This window comes from Hyla sarda, chromosome 9 (assembly GCF_029499605.1).
Source record: "Hyla sarda isolate aHylSar1 chromosome 9, aHylSar1.hap1, whole genome shotgun sequence".
In the NCBI taxonomy this organism is placed as follows: domain Eukaryota; kingdom Metazoa; phylum Chordata; class Amphibia; order Anura; family Hylidae; genus Hyla; species Hyla sarda.
This window is the reverse complement of record NC_079197.1, coordinates 85,583,806-85,603,891: the sequence shown is the minus strand read 5'-3', so window position 1 is coordinate 85,603,891 and position 20,086 is coordinate 85,583,806. Positions and strand designations below refer to the sequence as shown.

The following is a 20,086-nucleotide window of genomic DNA, read 5'->3' as shown; positions in this document are numbered from 1 at the left end:
TCCCGTATCTTCCGTGCAGCATCGGAGCATGGTGAGGAGGCAGAGGCAGGAGCGGCCGCTTGTTCCGTGGAAGCCGCGGCCATTTTAGATGTGCAGTCTTCTGAGGCCATGAGGGAGCCGCTGGTATTGCGCTGACTGCCGGGCATTTTGGTAAGAAAACGGTCCATCAATTCCTGGACAGGTGCTTCCCCCCTCTGTTCCCCCGGTCTGGCAGGTTTTGTATGCGGGTATTCAGGCGGTGACGGGGTGTGAGACAACCACACAGTCAGGAGCCGGAGTTTGCGCATCCTCACATCCCCGCGCAGGAACCGGAAGTCGTAGATTTTGCTTTATTTTTTGGATCATTGTCTTGTTGGAAGACAAATCTCCGTCCCAGTCTCAGGTCTTTTGCAGACTCCATCAGGTTTTCTTCCAGAATGGTCCTGTATTTGGCTCCATCCATCTTTCCATCAATTTTAACCATTTTTCCTGTCCCTGCTGAAGAAAAGCAGACCCAAACCATGATGCTGCCACCACCATGTTTGACAGTGGGGATGGTGTGTTCAGGGTGATGAGCTGTGTTGCTTTTATGCCAAACATAACATTTTGCATTGTTGCCAAAAAGTCTGATTTTGGTTTCATCTGACCAGAGCACCTTCTCCCACATGTTTGGTGTGTCTCCCAGGTGGCTTGTGGCAAACTTTCAATGACACTTTTTATGGATATCTTTAAGAAATGGCTTTCTTCTTGCCACTCTTCCATAAAGGCCAGATTTGTGCAGTATACGACTGATAGTTGTCCTATGGATAGAGTCTCCCACCTCAGCTGTAGATCTCTGCAGTTCATCCAGAGTGATAATGGGCCTCTTAGCTGCATCTCTGATCAGTCTTCTCCTTGTATGAGTTGAAATTTTAGAGGGACGGCCAGGTCTTTGTAGATTTGCAGTGGTCTGATACTCCTTCCATTTCAATATTATCGCTTGCACAGTGCTCCTTGGGATGTTTAAAGCTTGGGAAATCTTTTTGTATCCAAATCCGGCTTTAAACTTGATTACACACAGGTGGATTCAATTTATCATCATTAGTCATTTAGGTCAAGATTGGATCATTCACAGATCCTCATTGAACTTCTGGAGAGAGTTTGCTGCACTGAAAGTAAAGGGGCTGAATAATTTTGCACACCAAATTTTTCAGTGTTTTATTTCTTAACAAAGTTTGAAATATCCACTAAATTTCGTTCCACTTCATGATTGTGTCCCACTTGTTGTTGATTCTTCACAAAAAATTGCAGTTTTATATCTTTATGCTCGAAGCCTGAAATGTGGCAAAAGGTCAAAAAGTTTAAGGGGGGCGACTACTTTCACTATGCACTGTATTTTTTCCAAATCAACTGGTGCCGGAAAGAACAAATTTGTAAATTACTTCTATTCAAAATCTTAAGGCTTGTAGTACATATGAGCTGCTGTATGCTCCACAGGAAGTTGAGTTGCTTTTTCAATCTAACCACAGTGCTCTCTGCTGACACCTTAGTCCATGTCAGGAACTGTCCAGAGCAGGAGAGGTTAGCTATGGGGATTTGCTCTTACTCTGGACAGTTCCTGACATGGACAGAGTCAGACTGAAATGAACAACACAACTTCCTGTAGAGCATGCAGCAGCTGATAAGTTCTGGAAGGATTAAGATTTTTGAATAGAAGTAATTTACAAATCTGAAGCAGGAGAAGAAGGAGTTCAGCTCACCTGATTCAACATGTGCATGGCCAGCCTCTGGATACGAAACAGAAATCAAGGAAGGGTGGAGCCAGCACAGTAAAAGATACTTCTTTATTATAATCCAAGTTAAAGTCCAAGGAAGGCAAGGAAAAAAAATTAGCACAAGGGCAAAAGTGCAACATAGTGCATAGTAGGAGCACCTCAGAATGCCGATGCGTTTCAGGCCATTAGGCCCTTAATCATGGTATACATGCCCTTAATCATGGTATACATCATTTACGGGCTTTGTTTAGAATCCAATTCAGATAGTTTGAATCGCGTGCATACCGAATTGGCTTCCTCCCGATAAATTGACTCTACAGAGCTGTTACGTTTAACACAAATTAATTCACCTACAGGAATACCTTCAAAAGTATGTCTAGAGGGGCATGAATCAGCTCTGAGAATGGTATTACCGGCAAAAGGTTTCTGGAATGGGCGTATCTCAATGTTGTTGCCATTGGCAACCAAAAACACATCTAAAAATTGTGTGCATGTTTTAGACCAGTTATATGTAAAACGTAAATTGCAAGGATTGTCATTTAAATACTGCATGAATGTATTGGCCAACAATTCGCTACCTTTCCACATAACTACCATGTCGTCGACATATCTACCAAACCATGTGACATTGTCTCTATAAGGATTATGATCAGAAAAAATTTAAAAATTCTCCCACCAAAACACATGTAAGTTTGCAAGGGCAGGTGAAGATTTTGCACCCATTGATGCTCCAGTTTTCTGCAAATAGAAAACACCATTGAACAAAAAATGATTGTGTTTTAAAATATAAGCAGTGACATCCAAAATAAATTGTTTCAACTCAAGATTATAATTTGAAAATTTATTCAGAATATCAGTGAGTGCTGTCAATGCTAAGTGATGAGGAATACACCAATAGAGAGATTCAATGTCACATGTTAACCATGAATACTGTTCACACCATTGAAAGGTATCAAGAATTTTTAGGTGTTTCGTGATTTTTATAAAACTAGGATATTTGTTAAATAGGGGCTGTAGAACGGAATCTAACCATTGACAAATACGTTCGTTAAGGGAACCGATTCCCGCAATTTTGATATTAGTAGTTGGTATTTTTGCATTGATTTAATTGTGTTTATTCTTGATTTTCCTTTTTGCAATTGTCCTTTTTATGTTTGTTTTGTTGCACTTTGGACAATAAAGTTGGTTGTCCTAATGGGTTGGTCCCAGTTCTCCCCTTGGGGGAGGGGAGCTCTTGGACCTTCTGGGATATGAGGATGGGAAATTAAGTCAAGATAGGAGGACAGGATAGGAGGTCAGGATATGAGGTCGAGATATGAGGTCGGGATATGAGGACAAGATATGAGGTTGAGATATGAGGATGGGATATTGGGTTGGGATATGACAACAATATGTGAGGACGGGATATGAAGTCAAAAGCCTCCTCCTTCTTTGATTTTCCTCCCCAACAAGGATTAGGAAGGAAAAACCGGGCAACGCCGGGTACTCAGCTAGTGTACAATTTATATATATATATATATATATATATACAAATATATACTTATTCTGCTGTGAATTTACTAAGGGAAATGCTGAAATCTGTGGCAAATGTAGTAGTAATCCACAATATAAAGGAGATGCTTTATAATACGTGCAGAATGACGATCGTCCAGCCAATAGCAACCGGCAAGGGAGGAGTTAACAGCATCCTCCTGCAGCTCCCGCAGCTGGCTGGGTTCAGTCAGCGGTCAGAGCTGCTGGAGGAAGCCGGGGACTTCCCCCTCTGCCGAGATCGGAGCCCCCACAGAAGAAAAGAAGCCCCCCATAGATCAGGGAAAGCATACAGCCCAGGGAAAGGTAGGGTAAAAAGTAAAAATAAAGTAAAAAAAAAGTTAAAAAAAATCCCCCCCACTCTCACCCCCTAATAGGTCCCCAAGGGTCTTCCCCAAGGGGTTCAGGGCGCTGCATTAGCCCCCCCCCCCATTTTTTTTTTGGCTGCAGCATTTTTCCCCCCATATAACATAGTTACATAGTTAGTACGGTCGAAAAAAGACATATGTCCATCAAGTTCAACCAGGGAATTAAGGGGTAGGGGTGTGGCGCGATATTGGGGAAGGGATGGGATTTTATATTTCTTCATAAGCATTAATGTTATTTTGTTCCATAAATGTATCTAATCCTGTTTTAAAGCTGTTAATTGTTCCTGCTGTGACCAGTTCCTGAGGTAGACCGTTCCATAAATTCATAGTCCTCACGGTAAAGAAGGCGTGTCGCCCCTTGAGACTAAACTTTCTCTTCTCCAGACGGAGGGAGTGCCCCCTTGTACTTTGGGGGGGTTTAACCTGGAACAGTTTTTCTCCATATTTTTTGTATGGGCCATTAATATACTTATATACGTTTATCATATCCCCCCTTAAACGTCTCTTCTCAAGACTAAACAATTGTAACTCCTTTAATCGCTCCTCATAGCTAAGATGTTCCACGCCCCACATTAGTTTAGTCGCGCGTCTCTGCACCCTTTCCAACTCCGCAGTGTCCCTTTTATGGACAGGTGCCCAAAACTGAACAGCATATTCCAGGTGAGGCTCTACCAATGCTTTATAAAGGGGGAGTATTATGTCCCTGTCCCTTGAGTCCATGCCTCTTTTGATACATGACAATATCCTGCCGGCTTTGGAAGCAGCAGCCTGACATTGCATGCTATTCTGTAGTCTGTGATCTACAAGTACACCCAGATCCTTCTCTACCAGTGACTCTGCCAGTTTAATCCCCCCTAAGACATACGACGCATGCAGGTTATTAGTACCCAGATGCATAACTTTACATTTATCCACATTGAACCTCATTTGCCAAGTGGATGCCCAGACACTTAGTCTATCCAAGTCATCTTGTAACTTATGCATATCCTCTATAGACTGTACCGTGCTACAAAGCTTGGTGTCATCTGTAAAGATAGAAACATAGCTGTTAATGCCATCCTCTATATCATTGATAAATAAATTAAACAACAGCGGGCCCAGTACTGAACCTTGGGGTACACCAGTAATTACCGGGGACCAATCAGAGTACGACTCATTGACCACCACTCTCTGGGTACGATCCATGAGCCAGTGTTCAATCCAGTTACAAACTAAAGTTTCCAAACCCAAAGACCTTAACTTACCTGTCAGACGTCTATGAGGGACAGTATCAAACGCTTTAGCAAAATCCAGAAACACTATATCCACAGCCATTCCTCTGTCAAGGCTTCTACTCACCTCTTCATAAAAGCAAATTAGATTGGTTTGACAACTTCTATCCTTGGTAAACCCATGCTGGTTATCACTTATAATACAATTATCCCCTATGTATTCCTGTATGTAATCCCTTATAAGTCCTTCAAACAATTTACCCACAATGCACGTTAAACTTACCGGTCTATAGTTTCCTGGGGAAGACCTAGAGCCCTTTTTGAAGATTGGCACCACATTCGCCTTGCGCCAGTCCCTTGGCACAATACCAGACACCAGAGAATCTCTAAATATCATGAACAGGGGTACAGATATTACTGAACTTACCTCTCTAAGAACTCTTGGGTGTAGTCCATCCGGCCCTGGGGATTTGCTTACATTTATATCACTTAACTTACCTTGTACCATCTCTACATTAAGCCAGTTCAGTACATTACATGATGTGTTACCAGCACTGACCTGGCCAATGTCAGCTCCATTTTCCCTAGTATATACAGAACTAAAGAACCCATTCAGTAGCTCCGCCTTCTCTTGATCGCCTGTGACAACCTCCCCATTATCATTATTAAGGGGTCCTACATGCTCTGTCCTTGTTTTTTTTGCATTTATATATCTAAAAAAATATTTAGGATTAGTTTTGCTTTCTTTGGCCACCTGTCTCTCATTTTGAATTTTTGCTGTTTTTATTACATTTTTACAGATTTTATTAAGCTCTTTGTACTGTTTAAATGTTATCGCTGACCCATTAGATTTGTATTTTTTGAAGGCAATTTTTTTGTTGTTTATTGCTCTTTTAACATCATGTGTCAGCCATGTAGGATTTAGTTTTAATCGTTTATATTTGTTCCCCTTTGGTATATATTTAGATGTATAGTTATTTAGAGTTGATTTAAAGTTGTCCCATTTACCTTCTGTATCAGTATTTGAGAACACCTCCCCCCAATCTATGTCCTGTAGTGCAGCCCTCAGCCCAGGGAAGTTTGCCTTTTTAAAGTTATATGTTTTTGCCTTCCCCGCCTGTCTTTGTTTTCTACATTTTAAGTCAAAAGTAACTATATTGTGGTCGCTATTACCAAGGTTTTCCCGCACAGTTACATTACCAATCAGCTCTGCGTTGTTGGAAATGATCAGATCCAACAAGGCATCACTTCTTGTTGGGTCCTCCACAAACTGGCCCATAAAATTATCCTGCAATAAATTTAGGAATTGTCGCCCCTTTGTAGTTTTAGCCAACCCCGGACCCCAATCTATATCTGGATAGTTAAAATCTCCCATTATTACCACTGTACCTGCCCGGGCGGCCCTCTCTATTTGTTTATGAAGCCGAACATCTATCTCTTCAGTGATATTAGGGGGTCTCTAGATTACCCCAAATATTATTTTTTCAGTATTTCCCTCCTTTTGTAATTCTACCCACAGTGATTCCACCTCCTCAAAATCATCACACACTATGGCATCGTTCACACTGACTTTCATACCACTTCTTACATACAGACAGACTCCACCACCTTTTCTGTTCATTCTATCCTTGCGAAACAATGTAAACCCCTGCAGATTGACAGCCCAGTCATGCGAGGAGTCCAGCCATGTCCCAGTGACCCCAACTATATCAATATGTTCCTCCAGTATAAAGGCCTCAAGCTCCCCCATTTTATTTTCTAGGCTTCTGGCATTTGTGAACATACACTTTACATTTCCATCCTTTATGTTATTGGGGTTAATGGGATTCAAGGGTGTAAGTTTTATTTTCCTATGAAGCCTATTCCTATTAACTATTCTAACCCCTCCCTCCGCTCCACCCCCAGGTACATTTATAATTCCCACCTCTCTATCTACACTATCTTCCCCCTCTTTGCTGTAGGTTCCCTCCCCCCAAGTCCCTAGTTTAAACACTCCTCCACCCTTCTAGCCATCTTCTCCCCAAGCAAAGCTGCACCCTCCCCTTTGAGGTGCAGCCCGTCCCTACGGTAGAGCCGGTAACCGACAGCGAAGTCAGCCCAGTTCTCCATGAACCCAAACCCTTCCTTCCTACACCAGCTTCTGAGCCACTTGTTTACCTCCCTGATCTCCCGCTGCCTCTCTGGTGTTGCTCGTGGTACTGGTAGTATTTCAGAAAAGACTACCTTGGAGGTCCTTGCCTTAAGCTTGCGGCCTAAGTCCCTGAAATCATTTTTAAGGACACTCCACCTACCTCTTACTTTGTCATTGGTGCCAATATGTACCATGACTGCTGGGTCCTCTCCAGCCCCGCCCAGCAACCTGTCAACCCGATCCGCGATGTGCCGAACTCGTGCGCCAGGCAGACAACACACTGTTGGGCGATCCCGGTCTTTGTGACAGATTGCCCTGTCTGTCCCCCTAATAATTGAGTCCCCCACCACTAGTACCTGTCTGGCCTGCCCTGTACTCCTCCCTCCCTCCTTACTGGAGCAGACACCCCCCTGGCGGTCAGAGGCGGTATCCTGCTGCAGTTCTGCTAGCTCTGTAATGGCATCCCCCTCATCTGCCAAGCGGGCAAACTTGTTGGGGTGTGCCAGTTCAGGACTAGCCTCCCTGACACTTTTTCCCCTACCCCTCTTTCTAACTGTAACCCAGCTAACTGCCTGACTGTCCTGCAACTCCGTCCCACTGTCCTCCCCCACCTCTATTCCCAAGAGTGCCTGCTCAGTGAGCACGAGACTCCTCTCCATGTTGTTAATGCTTCTCATTGTTGCCAGTCGCCCCTCTAGATCCAGGATCTGGGCTTCCAAACGGACAACTAGCACACATCTCGCACAACAATATGCACCCTCAAACTGTTGTTCAAGGATTGCATACATTGAACAGGATGTACATTGGACTGCATTTTCCAACATGGAGGCCATCTAGTTATGGGGATTTCACAAATGTATAGGAAAAAACAGACAGTCAAAATGACACTTAAAATTTTTTGTAGACCTTGTGGGTTCAGAAATTAACACTCACAGCGATCTCAACCTCCTGCTTTCAAACTCCTGTTTTTGTAACTCCTCTTTCACGCCCCCTCTTACACAGCAACACTCAGAAAGAGCAAGCTCTCAATAAGAGTCCCAAGCTAAGATTTATACACCTGTGCCCAATCTACTCCTCCTCCCACTAGAGGTGGAACAGAGAAAGAAAAAAAAAATGAAAAAGGGTGTTTAAACTCTAACAGTTATCCCACTATGTGCAAAAGAGAAAAACTTACCCAAAATATGAATGTGGGCTATAGGCAGTCGCACCCACTCCACAGATTCACTCCGCACAACAGATAATCACTGTTTTTGTAACTCCTCTTTCACGCCCCCTCTTACACAGCAATCACACACCATTATATATAGTATACACCAAGCACACACACAGTACATACCCCCCCCACACACCCCAACTCCCCCCCCGCACCAACGCCCCCCCCCCCAGCCACCGTAGAAAAAATGGCGATGGCTCGCCGGGCATTTTCGGTAGCGGAGGCATACGCTTTTCTTGCCTCCGACTCCGAATCTGCCAGTGAGGATGATGAAGGTCCAACATTCCTGTGTTCTTCATCGTCCACCTCATCATCTAGCATTGATGATGAGCCCCCTGCACGGCGACGGAGATGCCGCCAGGCGAGGCCACGCACCCCCCATGATAGTGGCCGAGTGGCCGGCACTAGTGCGAGTGGTGATGCCGCTCTTACTAGGAGTCCGACCCTCCCAGACAAGTTTACCGGAGCCCCCTTCCGGTGAACCTGTCTGGAGACCCCCAGAGGGTTATCAGCCACGGGTTCCGGAGTTTGTTGGCGACTCCAGAATCCGGATTGACAACTCTGGATTCACTGGAATTTACTATTTCAGTTATTTTTTCAGTGACAGTTTTGTCAATCACATGGTGGAGCAGACGAATCTGTACGCCCAGCATTTCATCGCCCACCACCCTGATTCTTTTTTGGCTAGGTCCAATGAATGGTGCGCCATTGATGCAGCAGAAATGAGGACATTTTGGGGCCTCTTGCTGCATATGGGCCTGGTCAAAAAGCCAAGTGTCAGACAGTACTGAAGTGGGAACATCTTCTACCAGACCCCGCTTTACAGTATGATCATGGCACGGAGGTGGTTTGAGGCCATTTGGAAATGCCTGCATTTTGCAGATAATGCGGCAAGTCCACCCCGAAGTGATCTCGCCTATGATCGGCTTTACAAAGTGAGGCCGGTCATCGATCATTTAGGGGCCAAATTTTTGGAGGCCTATGTACCCCTCAGGGAGCTCTCGGTTGATGAGTCGCTTATCAGTTTTAAGGGGAGACTCATCTTCCGCCAGTATATTTCCTCGAAGCGGGCACGGTATGGTGTGAAGGTCTATAAACTTTGTGAGAGTACCTCCGGGTACACTCTCAAGTTTAGAGTATATGAGGGATGAGATTCCTGTATTGAACCCCCAGATTTTTCCCCCACTCTGGGTGTTAGCGGGAAAATCATTTGGGAGCTTGCGCACCCATTGCTGGATAAGGGTAACCATGTGTACGTGGACAACTTTTATACCAGCATCCCTCTGTTCACATCCCTTGACGCCAGATCCACGTCCGCTTGTGGGACCGTGCGGAAAAACCAGAGAGGCCTCCCTCTAAATTTTGTTAAGACACCTATTCCCAAGGGTGAGTCCTGTGCCCTTGCCCATGAAAACCTGAGGGATGTCCTTATGCTGACCACTATTCATGGTAACGGCAGCTCACCTGTCCCTGTGCGAGGTACCACAATAACGGTCCTCAAGCCCGATTGTATTCTGGACTACAATCGGTATATGGGGGGAGTTGATCTTTCTGATCAAGTCCTCAAACCGTATAATGCCATGCGGAAAACATAGGTATGGTACAAGAATGTTGCGGTCTACATGGTACAGGTTGCCATGTACAACTCTTTTGTACTGTCCCAGTACGCTGGCAACACAGGGACATACCTTCAGTTCCAAGAAGAAATCCTAAAGGTCCTGATCTTTGGTGACCGGGAAAGAGCAGGCCGGACTTCCCAAGGAACTGAAGTAATAGGTGCCAGGATCATCCCTTTTACCACTTGTGAAAATGAAAAGTTTGGGGTAACCCCAGCATTTTAGTGTTAAAAAAAAAAGTTTTCATTTTCACATCCCACTTCATGAATATTTATCAAACACCTGTGGGGTGTTAAGACTCACTGTACCCCTTGTTATGTTCCTTGAGGGGTGTAGTTCCCAAAATAGTATGCCATGTGTTTTTTTTTTTTTTGCTGTCCTCCTAAATGGGACATGCCCCCCCCCCCCCATTTCAGTAACATTTGCAATTGTGACTCCTTCTCTTCTGAGCATTGTAGTGCGCCCAAAGTGCACTTGACGTCCACAAATGGAGTACTTCCATACTCAGAAGAGATGGGGTTACAAATTTTGGGGGGCATTTTCTAGCATTACCCCTTGTAAAAATGTTAAATTTTTGGAGAAACCAGCATTTTAGTAAAAAAAAAAAATTATTCATATACATATCCAAAGTCGTCAAACACCTGTAGGGTGTTCAGCGGACCCCTTGTTACATTCCTTGAGGGGTGTAGTTTCCAAAATAGTAGGCCATGGCACCATAGGGGCTTCCTAAATGGGGCATGCCCCCAAAAAAACATTTCAGCAAAATGTGCTTTCCAAAAGCCAAATGTGACTCCTTCTCTTCTGAGCATTGTAGTGTGCCCGCAGTGCACTTGACGCCCACACATGGGGTATTTTCATACTCAGAAGAGATGGGGTTACACATTTTGGGGGGCATTTTCTCCTATTACCCCTTGTAAAAAAATGTACAATTTGGGGGAAAACCAGCATTTTAGTGAAAAAAAAATGTAATTTACACATCCAACTTTAACGAAAAGTCATCAAACACCTGTGGGGTGTTAAGGCTCAGCGGACCCCTTGTTACGTTCCTTGAGGGGTGTAGTTTCCAAAATAGTATGCCATGTGGGTTTTTTTTTTTTGCTGTCCTGGCACCACAGGGGCTTCCTAAATGGGACATGCCCCCCAAAAACCATTTCAGAAAAACTCGCTCTCCAAAATCCCACTGTCGCTCCTTCCCTTCTGAGCCCTCTACTGCGCCCGCCGAACACTTTACATACACATATGAGGTATTTCCTTACTCGAGAGAAATTTGGTTACAAATTTTAGGAAGATTTGTCTCCTTTTACCCCTTGTAAAAATTCAAAAACTGGGTTTACAAGAACATGCGAGTGTAACAATTTAAAATTTTGAATTTTCTCCTTCACTTTGCTGCTATTCCTGTGAAACACCTAAAGGGTTAACCCACTTACTGAATGTCATTTTGAATACTTTACGGGGTGCAGTTTTTATAATGGGGTCATTTGTGGGGTATTTCTTATAAGAAGGCCCTTCAAATCCACTTCAAAACTACTAAACTGGTCCCTGAAAAATTCCGCTTTTGAAAATGTTGTGAAAAATTGGAAAATTGCTGCTATACTTTGAAGCCCTCTGATGTCTTCCAAAAGTAAAAACATGTCAACTTTATGATGCAAATATAAAGTAGACATATTGTATATGTGAATCAAGATATAATTTATTTGTAATATTCATTTTCCTTACAAGCAGAGAGCTTCAAAGTTAGAAAAATGCAAAAATTTCTATTTTTTTCATAAAATTTTAGAATTTTTCACCAAGAAATGATGCAAGTATCGACAAAATTTTTACCACTAACATAAAGTAGAATATGTCACGAAAAAAACGCTCTGGTCCTACAATGAAAATGGCCTGGTCCTTAAGGGGTTAATAATCTGTGGACTTGTCATTCCCATAAGGTTGTATTCTCACTAATGTGTTATTCGTAGGGATTCAGCTCCCAGCCCCACGTCATTCATTAGAATGAAGAGGCCATGACACTCCTCTAACTACTGTACAGGGGGAGATTTATCAGAACCTGTGTAGAGGAAGAGTGGTGCATCTGCCCATAGCAACCAATCAGATTGCATCTTTCATTTTTAAAAAGGCCTCTGAAAAATGAAAGAAGCTATTTGATTTTTTGCTATGGGCAATTGCACCATTCTCTTTTTCCACAGACGTTTTGATGAATCTTTCCCACATATTTGACTATTTTTTTCCAGACACACCGCTCTGTGCATCTGATAGTGGTGTCTGGTACTGCAGTATACTGCAGCTCAGTTATATTCACATAAATGGGACTGTGCTTCAATGCTCAGCATGTCCTTTACAGTGGTGTGCCTGGTAAATATTGGGATCTTTTAGCTGATTGGCAGGGGTACTGGGAGTTGTATATTGATGGCCCATTCTGTAGATAGGCCATCGATATTTTAGTTCGTTAAAGTGGACCTGTGACCAACTCTAAAAAAAAAGTAGATTTTTTTGTCAATAAATAGCATAGGTTGCTGTGATCACGCACCTTTTTTTTGTAGTTTCTTGGTGTGCCCTCCCGTTTCCTAGGTATTTGGATTTAGCATTTGATAATTCAGGGAACCAGTCAGATGGATGCAAACTTAATTTTAATAATGGGAGAATCCATACAGTCATGGGGGGTGAATGTTTTACATGAAGGGGCATGTGTGCCTAATACACCCCCCCCTGACTTTATAATCCCACCCATCACTGATAGTAACTTCCATTAATAAAATAAAGTTCAAACCTATCTGACTGATTCTCTGAACGGTCATACAAACTATAAACCCCAACTTTTTTTTTAATAATAATGCAATCTAATTTTTTTGGAGTTGAGATCACATGTCCTTGTGGTAGCAGGGTAATGAGGGCAGATGTTGTAACCCTTGGGGAAGATGGCATTAACCCCTTATATTCATGATGCCAGGGCGTGGTTTAGCCTAAAACCACCTGAAGGTACTGTATACTGCTGGATCCTGGGCTAGGCACAGGGGGCAATAAAGACTCCGACACCGAGTTACGGACAATGGTAGCTTTACTGAGGGTAGACTGTTGGTAAAGTCTATACACTTCAGCCAGGGCTCAAGAAGGTGACCATTGACGCAGAGACTGGGACTTGTAGTAGGACTGGACAATTGAATGCAGACCATGATGACTTGACAGATGACAGGGACTGACTTGACTTTAGCTTACTTGAATTGATGGTGGCTGCAACACTTGACTTTGAGGCCTCCAACTCTATGGACACACACACTAGGCACGACTGCACTGGACCTCAGCAAAGACTTGTAAGGAAAGAAAGAAAGCTAGCTCCACCCAGGGCTTATATGGGGGAGACTAGCAGGGAGCCCATAGGTCACTCTTGGGATCACCTGGTCACTAATACCTCCTGGGTAACAATCACATGACATAACTCTTTTAGATACAACACATTTTATAATACAATACACTGCAGAACATATGTACATGGGGGAAACAGGTGCAAGGGGCCCTGGGGACACTGAAGGAGGCTGCCTGACAGGACTGCAAGGGTACGGGGCAACATCTCCCGTACTGGGCCACCATATCCTCTTTAAATTTTAATCTTTCTCTTTAATACGAAAGGTTTGTACATGCCCACAATTGTTAGTGATAGCAAAGTAAGGGGAGCTGTTTTTCATTCTCGTTCAATATTAAGATTATATTCGCATCATCGATTCAGTTCCTTCTTATTATTTTCTATATCAATAACATCTCCACAAACACTTATCTTACTAATGGATGCATTTCAGAACAAAGGTTACAGGGTTAATATGTAAACCAATGTGGAATGATTTTCCCCTTGGAAGACCCTAGCATCTCCAGCCTTGTGTACATGACGTGTTCCCAGCTGCATCTGTTATCTGACTGAGCCAGTCCCCTCTAAATAAGAAGTCACAGCTGTGTGCTTCAATGCACCCCGAATAATCCTCGGCGGAGCTGATAGAGAGCAGAGACTGGCAGCTGAGAGGCCCAGAGAACCTAATTGAAACCAAATTGAATACTCTGCTGCAGAAACAAGTGCAACTGGCGTATGTTATTGGTTGCCTTGTCTCAGGGTGATTATATTAACACCGTGTTGTTTGGCAGTAGTTTACTATCCCTGATATCTATGTCGCTTAAGTGCTATTTTTATAGATGTATGTGTTCTTGGTAATTTGATGTGCATTAACTCTATAAGTGCATTCAGGCTTTGTTGTCATAGAATTTTCAGCTACAAAAAAGGCTGTTATTTATGCATAAGATGGCATAAAATTCTAACTGCTTTTTTTGACATTGGGTCAATTTTTTGAACAGTTTTTTGCATTTTTTTAAAGTTTTGTTAGACGTCTTTCGGATGTTTTTTTTTTTTTTTGTCAGTTCTTCATTTACTTTTTTCTTTTACTACAGAAAATGCTGTTATGCAATTTAAAAAAACAAAAAAAATTCTTAAAAAATATAATGTGTGACACCAGCTTAAGTCAGCTATTTTTTTAAGCTGTTATATGGCTTAAAAATGGAACATAATACTGTTAATCACATTTTGACCCATTTTAGAATATATATTTCCAGAAGAAGTTCTAAAATTTCTAAAATAATCAAGGATCTCAAAGGAACTATTTTCCCACTTTCCTGGAATTTACATTTCTGTTTGTTTTAGAGTGACTGTGCTGCTAGTGTGAAATGCTATTGTAAAACTATACTATACCTATTTCTTCTTTAATCTAGCTCCCAAAGTATTTCTGTAAGTAAATCAATAACTAGTCAACAAGGGCCTACCATCCCTGAGTTGATCCGCCATATCCAGCAGCAGAAAGGTTAACCGGTTTTGTGCATAATAGAAGAACTGCCTACATAGCTGTCAACTCAAATGCTTTCATGTGTGTTCAGATTCTCCAGTAAGGCATTGAAACTCACATTTAAAAGCCCTTTTTTCATGCCTTCTCACATCAAACGCTGGGCTGAAAACCGTGCATCGTGCCGCTAAGATGCTGTTCTGGAGACAGGGCCAGCTTGATCAGCAAATCTCTTGAGGAAAATAAAGTCAGAGACTACAACAGGGTTTTCAAACAACAGAAAGCATCAAAAAGGGAGCCTGGTGGAAAAAACGAGGTTGCTGTTGCTTTCCCTCCTGTCTGATCTCCCCCTCGCCTGCAGTGCTAATCAGTCTGTGAGTCCCTAATTAGAACGCAGCGATGCCACTCACTAAATCAGGAATTACTGCACCCACTCCACAAGTAAATAACTCCCTTTCATACAATGTGCCTGAACAGTGTTATTAGCAATCGAAATCTTCTAATGCTTTCCTTCTTTGTATTTACCAAGCCGTTGCTTCCGAGGCGTTGATGCAACCACCTCTAGGGTGGGATTTTTGCATCACAGTATGAACATGGTGACAACATAAAAAAATACAAACCCCAAAACAAATTTATAGTGCCCACGTTGCTACAACCATATATAGTGCTTGAAATCTTACTAGGAACTATTCTACACATGTAAGTGCTGTTGTTTTGGTAGTGATCAATGTATATAGGTATATGTTCTACAGTATAACAGCAATTACTCTGGTGCTATGTTTGTAGTAGGACCAGTCAAACGCACCAAAGCACACAATAAGTGACAATAAGTTTGTACCATATAAAGAGCAATCTTTATTAATAAATAGACTAATGCATGCTTTGATCTTTAAAGGAGTTGCCTGCTTGGACAATCCCTTTTTGGTAGAAGGGTCTATCTACAATAAGTGCCTACAAGAGTATATCCATACTGGGACCCACAGTTGTCCTTACTGGGACCTACAGCAATCAACTCTAATCTGTTGGTGACCTGGAACACAGTATCTTATTATCCAGTAGTGCCCCCACAGGCAGAATAAAACATTGCATGGTTCTACTGAAATTGAAAGTTTTTCCATTTAATACATGGCCATTGTTAGCTCAACAATGCCTTTCTTGTTAAATATTTTAATCCTCCCAGTTCACTGCCCCCATCATGATAAACCACCCCCTGCCTTTATTTTTATAATTTTTAAGTTAGTTTTCTATCTTGATGTTGCTCTGTATTTTCTGCTCAGTCTCAGTCAGATTCACAGACTCAGAAGGGGCGTTGCCCAGCAGGCGTTACATCGTCTGAAGCCATACAGGGGAGAACTTCCTCCCTACACACTGCCCAGAGTAGTTCAGTAAGCACAAATAAAACATAGAAAACTGCATTTTTTTTTAACAAAGTACATCAGAAAAATTTATTATATAGCATAAGGAGTGCAATAGCAAAAAAAGTTTTAATGAGAGTGCCCTTTTAATAATTATATATGAATGTAGGCCTATACTGACACATTACTGCAATATTTAGACAAGATTTTTGTTTATGTTATGTCAATGAGAGTAATAGTGAACCCAAACAAGATGTGAAGGGAAAATCACACAATAATTTTACAGAATAATTTACAATTAACTTGTACAGAATAAATAATGAAGTTATGGGTTGATTTTTTTTGTTCATTGGTGTCTAAGTGTAAAGTTCTACACAATAAGTCAATTTAAAAACATTTAAATACAAGTGAATGTCATCTAGGGAATCCATCCTATAGTACATAATTAGATTATTTTAGTAGAATACAAGACTTTTCAGTTTATTTGAGCCTGATATTATTTCCCAAATGGTATGGTTGAATTTTTGTTTACAATGTTCTCTGCCTAGACATTTTTCTATACTGAATTATTCATGACTTGTATCTGTATTCCATAGGGCGATGATATTCTGGACAGAAGTTCAGAACTTATCTATACGGGGGAGATGCAATGGATTTACCAGCCATATGGACGCCAGCAACAGAGAGTGTTCTTCCTATTCGATCACCAGTTGGTTCTATGTAAAAAGGTGAAAGTACCATTGTAATATATTTGGATTACATCATTGCCACCAGCTGGAAGATAACTTTGATTTCATTTCACTCTGAAAATACAATTTTTATATTGTAATAAATATTATGGCACCTATTACTCCCATAGATCTAGTAACAGAAATATGAATCTTAACACAATGAAAATAGTTGATACATGATGTTTTATATGTCTTATACACATAAAGCACATTCATCTTTAACCCACGATGAAGATGGGAGCTGGTAACTAGCACTAAAGCTTATGTGATCAGTATATATTTTTTACTACTGTGATATAGCGGTAAGTAAAGGGTTGGTCATCATGGGGACAAGACAAGCTTTCCCTTAAAGGGGTTATCGAGGAATAGAAACACAGAGCTATTTTTTTTACCTTTCTAAAACTAATGCCACACCTGTCCTCAGGTTGGTTGTGTGTGGTATTGTAGCTCAGTTTCATTGAAGTAAACAGAGCCAAGTTGTTATACCTCACACAAGCAGGGGACAGGTGTGGTGGAGTTTTTAAAAGAATCCAGCTTTGTTTTTCGAATCCTAGATAACCCGTTTAAGGTATGACTATGTATATGAAAGATACTAAATAACATTTCTAAGTTTTGTTAAGCAGCTTGAATATACCAAAAGATTAACAACGTAAAGAGTGGCCCATTTTCAAATATTGTAACATGTCAATTCTTATACCATAGAGTTAACTTTTTATATCTACTTCCTTGCCCTTTTCTGTCTTCATGAACACACAGTACTCGTGATTTGTAATGACAGTACACACAGTAAACCTAATCGCTCATACTGATCCCACTAAAGAGTGCCGTCCCCCTGTGCTGCCTTTTATAACACCAGAATTTCATTAAAGTGCATTAGAGATGTTAGCCTAAGAGGCATGCATGAAATGGAACTTGACATTTAAGATGATCCACTGAATTGAAAAACAATATGCAGCTTGTATTTTTTCTTACTACAGCAAAACACTTCCTAATGTGCAAAAAGCTATTGCATGATGTATAGTCTATAAATATAGTGTAATTCTACACAATACTATTTGACCTCCACAGAAAGTCCTTATTGTTGGGTGTTTTTTTGCTATTGGGGTACTCTTCAACTGGTAATAATAAATGTCTGTATCTTTAATCTTGAGTTCTGTGCAGTGATGACTTTTCAGTTTGATATCTTTGTTGTTTCTTGCTTTCCCAGCTATAAGTCATTTAGACACCTTTCTATCTCACAAACCTTCTGCACCATGCCTGACAGTCTGGAATGCAGGCTTTTTTCCCCAGATGGTTTCTTGCTTCTTCTTGGATTTCAATTATTGTAGCTTACACTTTCCTAACCTTTCTAACAGAGAGGGGTTTTCTTTAATTTTCTATTTCCTCACTGGACGGTGAGGTTTTTTATCTCAAGTATATTCCAGTGACCACTGGTGCTTTTTATGATATATACCTCATGGGAAGCGACATTTAAAGGCCACAGGTGTAACCATAGTAAGGCTCTGATCATACATCCATTACTTCTTCTCCTTCAGGCTTCAGTTGATCTTTGGCAACCATAATAGTGTATTGCATGTGTGTCTGCTCCAACAAAAAAACAAAAACAAAAAAAAAATTATCTGATGGACTCCACTATAAATGGAAGCTATATTGTCAATGTGATCAAAGCCTTTCTTATAGTTATTAAGGTTGAAAATAGATAAGAATTCATCAAGTTCAACCTATATCTCTACTGTGTTGATCCAAAGGAAGGCAAAACCCAACCGTGAGGCTGATGCCAATTGCCCCATGACAGAGGAAAAATTCCTTCCCAAATCCAGTATGGCTATCAGAATAAATCCCTGGATCAATCAATGTTCTATCCCCATAAATCTAGTATCCACAACCTGTAATATTATATTTTTCCAGAAAAACATCCAGCCCCCCCACTTGAATTTATTCAATAAGAAGACATTACAAAATCATGTGGCAAAGCGTTTCACTGCTCTTACAGTAAAGTAAAAAAAAAGACTATTTAAACGAAAGTAAAATGTCCTATATTTGCCGAATTTGCTGTATCTGATCAATGAAAGCACTTTGATAGGTCCCAGATTTTGTGTGTCCAGCTTTAGGCTTATTTCTCTCACAACATTCTATAAAAATATGTTGCACTCTTATGTGTGTTTTTCATGGCATTTTTGTTTGCATTTATATTTTGTTTCAGTGAAGCCTATAATGAAGTTTAAAACACACTACATGCAAAGCAGACTCTATAGTTCAGTCTGGTAAACCTTTCTTGCATTGCCTACAGGACCTAATCCGGAGGGACATTCTATACTACAAGGGCCGAATGGACATGGATAAATATCAAGTCATAGAGGTAGATGATGGGCGTGATGAAGACTTCAACGTGAGTGTGAAGAATGCCTTCAAATTGCATAACAAGGAAACTGAGGAAATGCACCTTTATATTGCCAAGAAGCTAGAGGAGAAGCTGAGGTGGCTGCGTGCCTTCCGGGAAGAAAGGAAAATGGTGCAGGAAGATGAGAAAATTGGTGAGAATTTCACCTCTTGCAAACAAACCAATATGTCCTTTTTAAATTAAGCAAGCTCAGCATCATGCTCTTGTGTAGGAACTTTAAATTCCTGTGTAAGTTTTTTCCCCCAAAAAGTTACACACATCACAAAAAAATCTTGTACTATATTTACCTCTTCCCCCTTCCCACCCCTCCCAGCCCCTCCTTGATTCATTTACAGAGCCCTGTACATCAGTCAATGAGCGGCTGGGAGGTGGGCGTGAGCAAATAGACATGTAAGGCTGTGGCACACCAGCAACTCTGCCCAGCCTCTTTGGCACAAGAAATAAAAAGGTGATTTTGGCAACATTAGCCACCGCCACCACCAACTCCAGGAAAGGTATAGTTCGCTTTTTGACCCAAAATCTCTTAAGCTGTCTGTAGCTCTTAAAGAAGCACTCTTTTATTTATTTTGCCAATATACTGCAGCATAGGCTATTATTACAGAATAATGTAGAGGTTCTCGCACTTGCCTGTTATTGCTAATGTTAGGCTCTATTTTGGATGTAAATCCATAATAGAAATGGTTCTGTAATTCTGCCTATATTTTTCAAAAATAACTATTCCCATGTATATCTTTACTAAAAGGCTTTTGCTAGCAACAGAGGGGATTGCAAAAAAAATTGAAGGTCCGAATTTTAGGGCTCATGCAAATATCAAAGTGGTCTGCCCAGACTGTTTTATAAATAAGATGGGCTTCTGTAAGGCTTCATATTCTGCCTGGAATCTGTAAAACACAGACCAATAGCTTAACCATGCAGACCTGCTAGCAATTGCAAACATTTTCATTATAACTACTGTGGGTAGGCACAAGTTATTACTGTAATGT

The 20,086-nt window shown here is 41.4% G+C and overlaps 1 protein-coding gene across 4 annotated transcripts in view; it reads left to right on the top strand.

Moving 5' to 3' along the window:
* Window positions 1-20,086, top strand: part of ARHGEF9 (Cdc42 guanine nucleotide exchange factor 9) — a 356,509-nt gene that overhangs the window by 317,117 nt on the left and 19,306 nt on the right. For all 4 annotated transcript variants that reach the window (XM_056540084.1, XM_056540086.1, XM_056540087.1 and 1 more), the window contains 2 exons: window positions 16,568-16,699; window positions 18,993-19,236. In XM_056540084.1, the coding sequence (XP_056396059.1) occupies window positions 16,568-16,699; window positions 18,993-19,236 (376 nt within the window). The remainder of the gene's footprint in view (window positions 1-16,567; window positions 16,700-18,992; window positions 19,237-20,086) is intronic.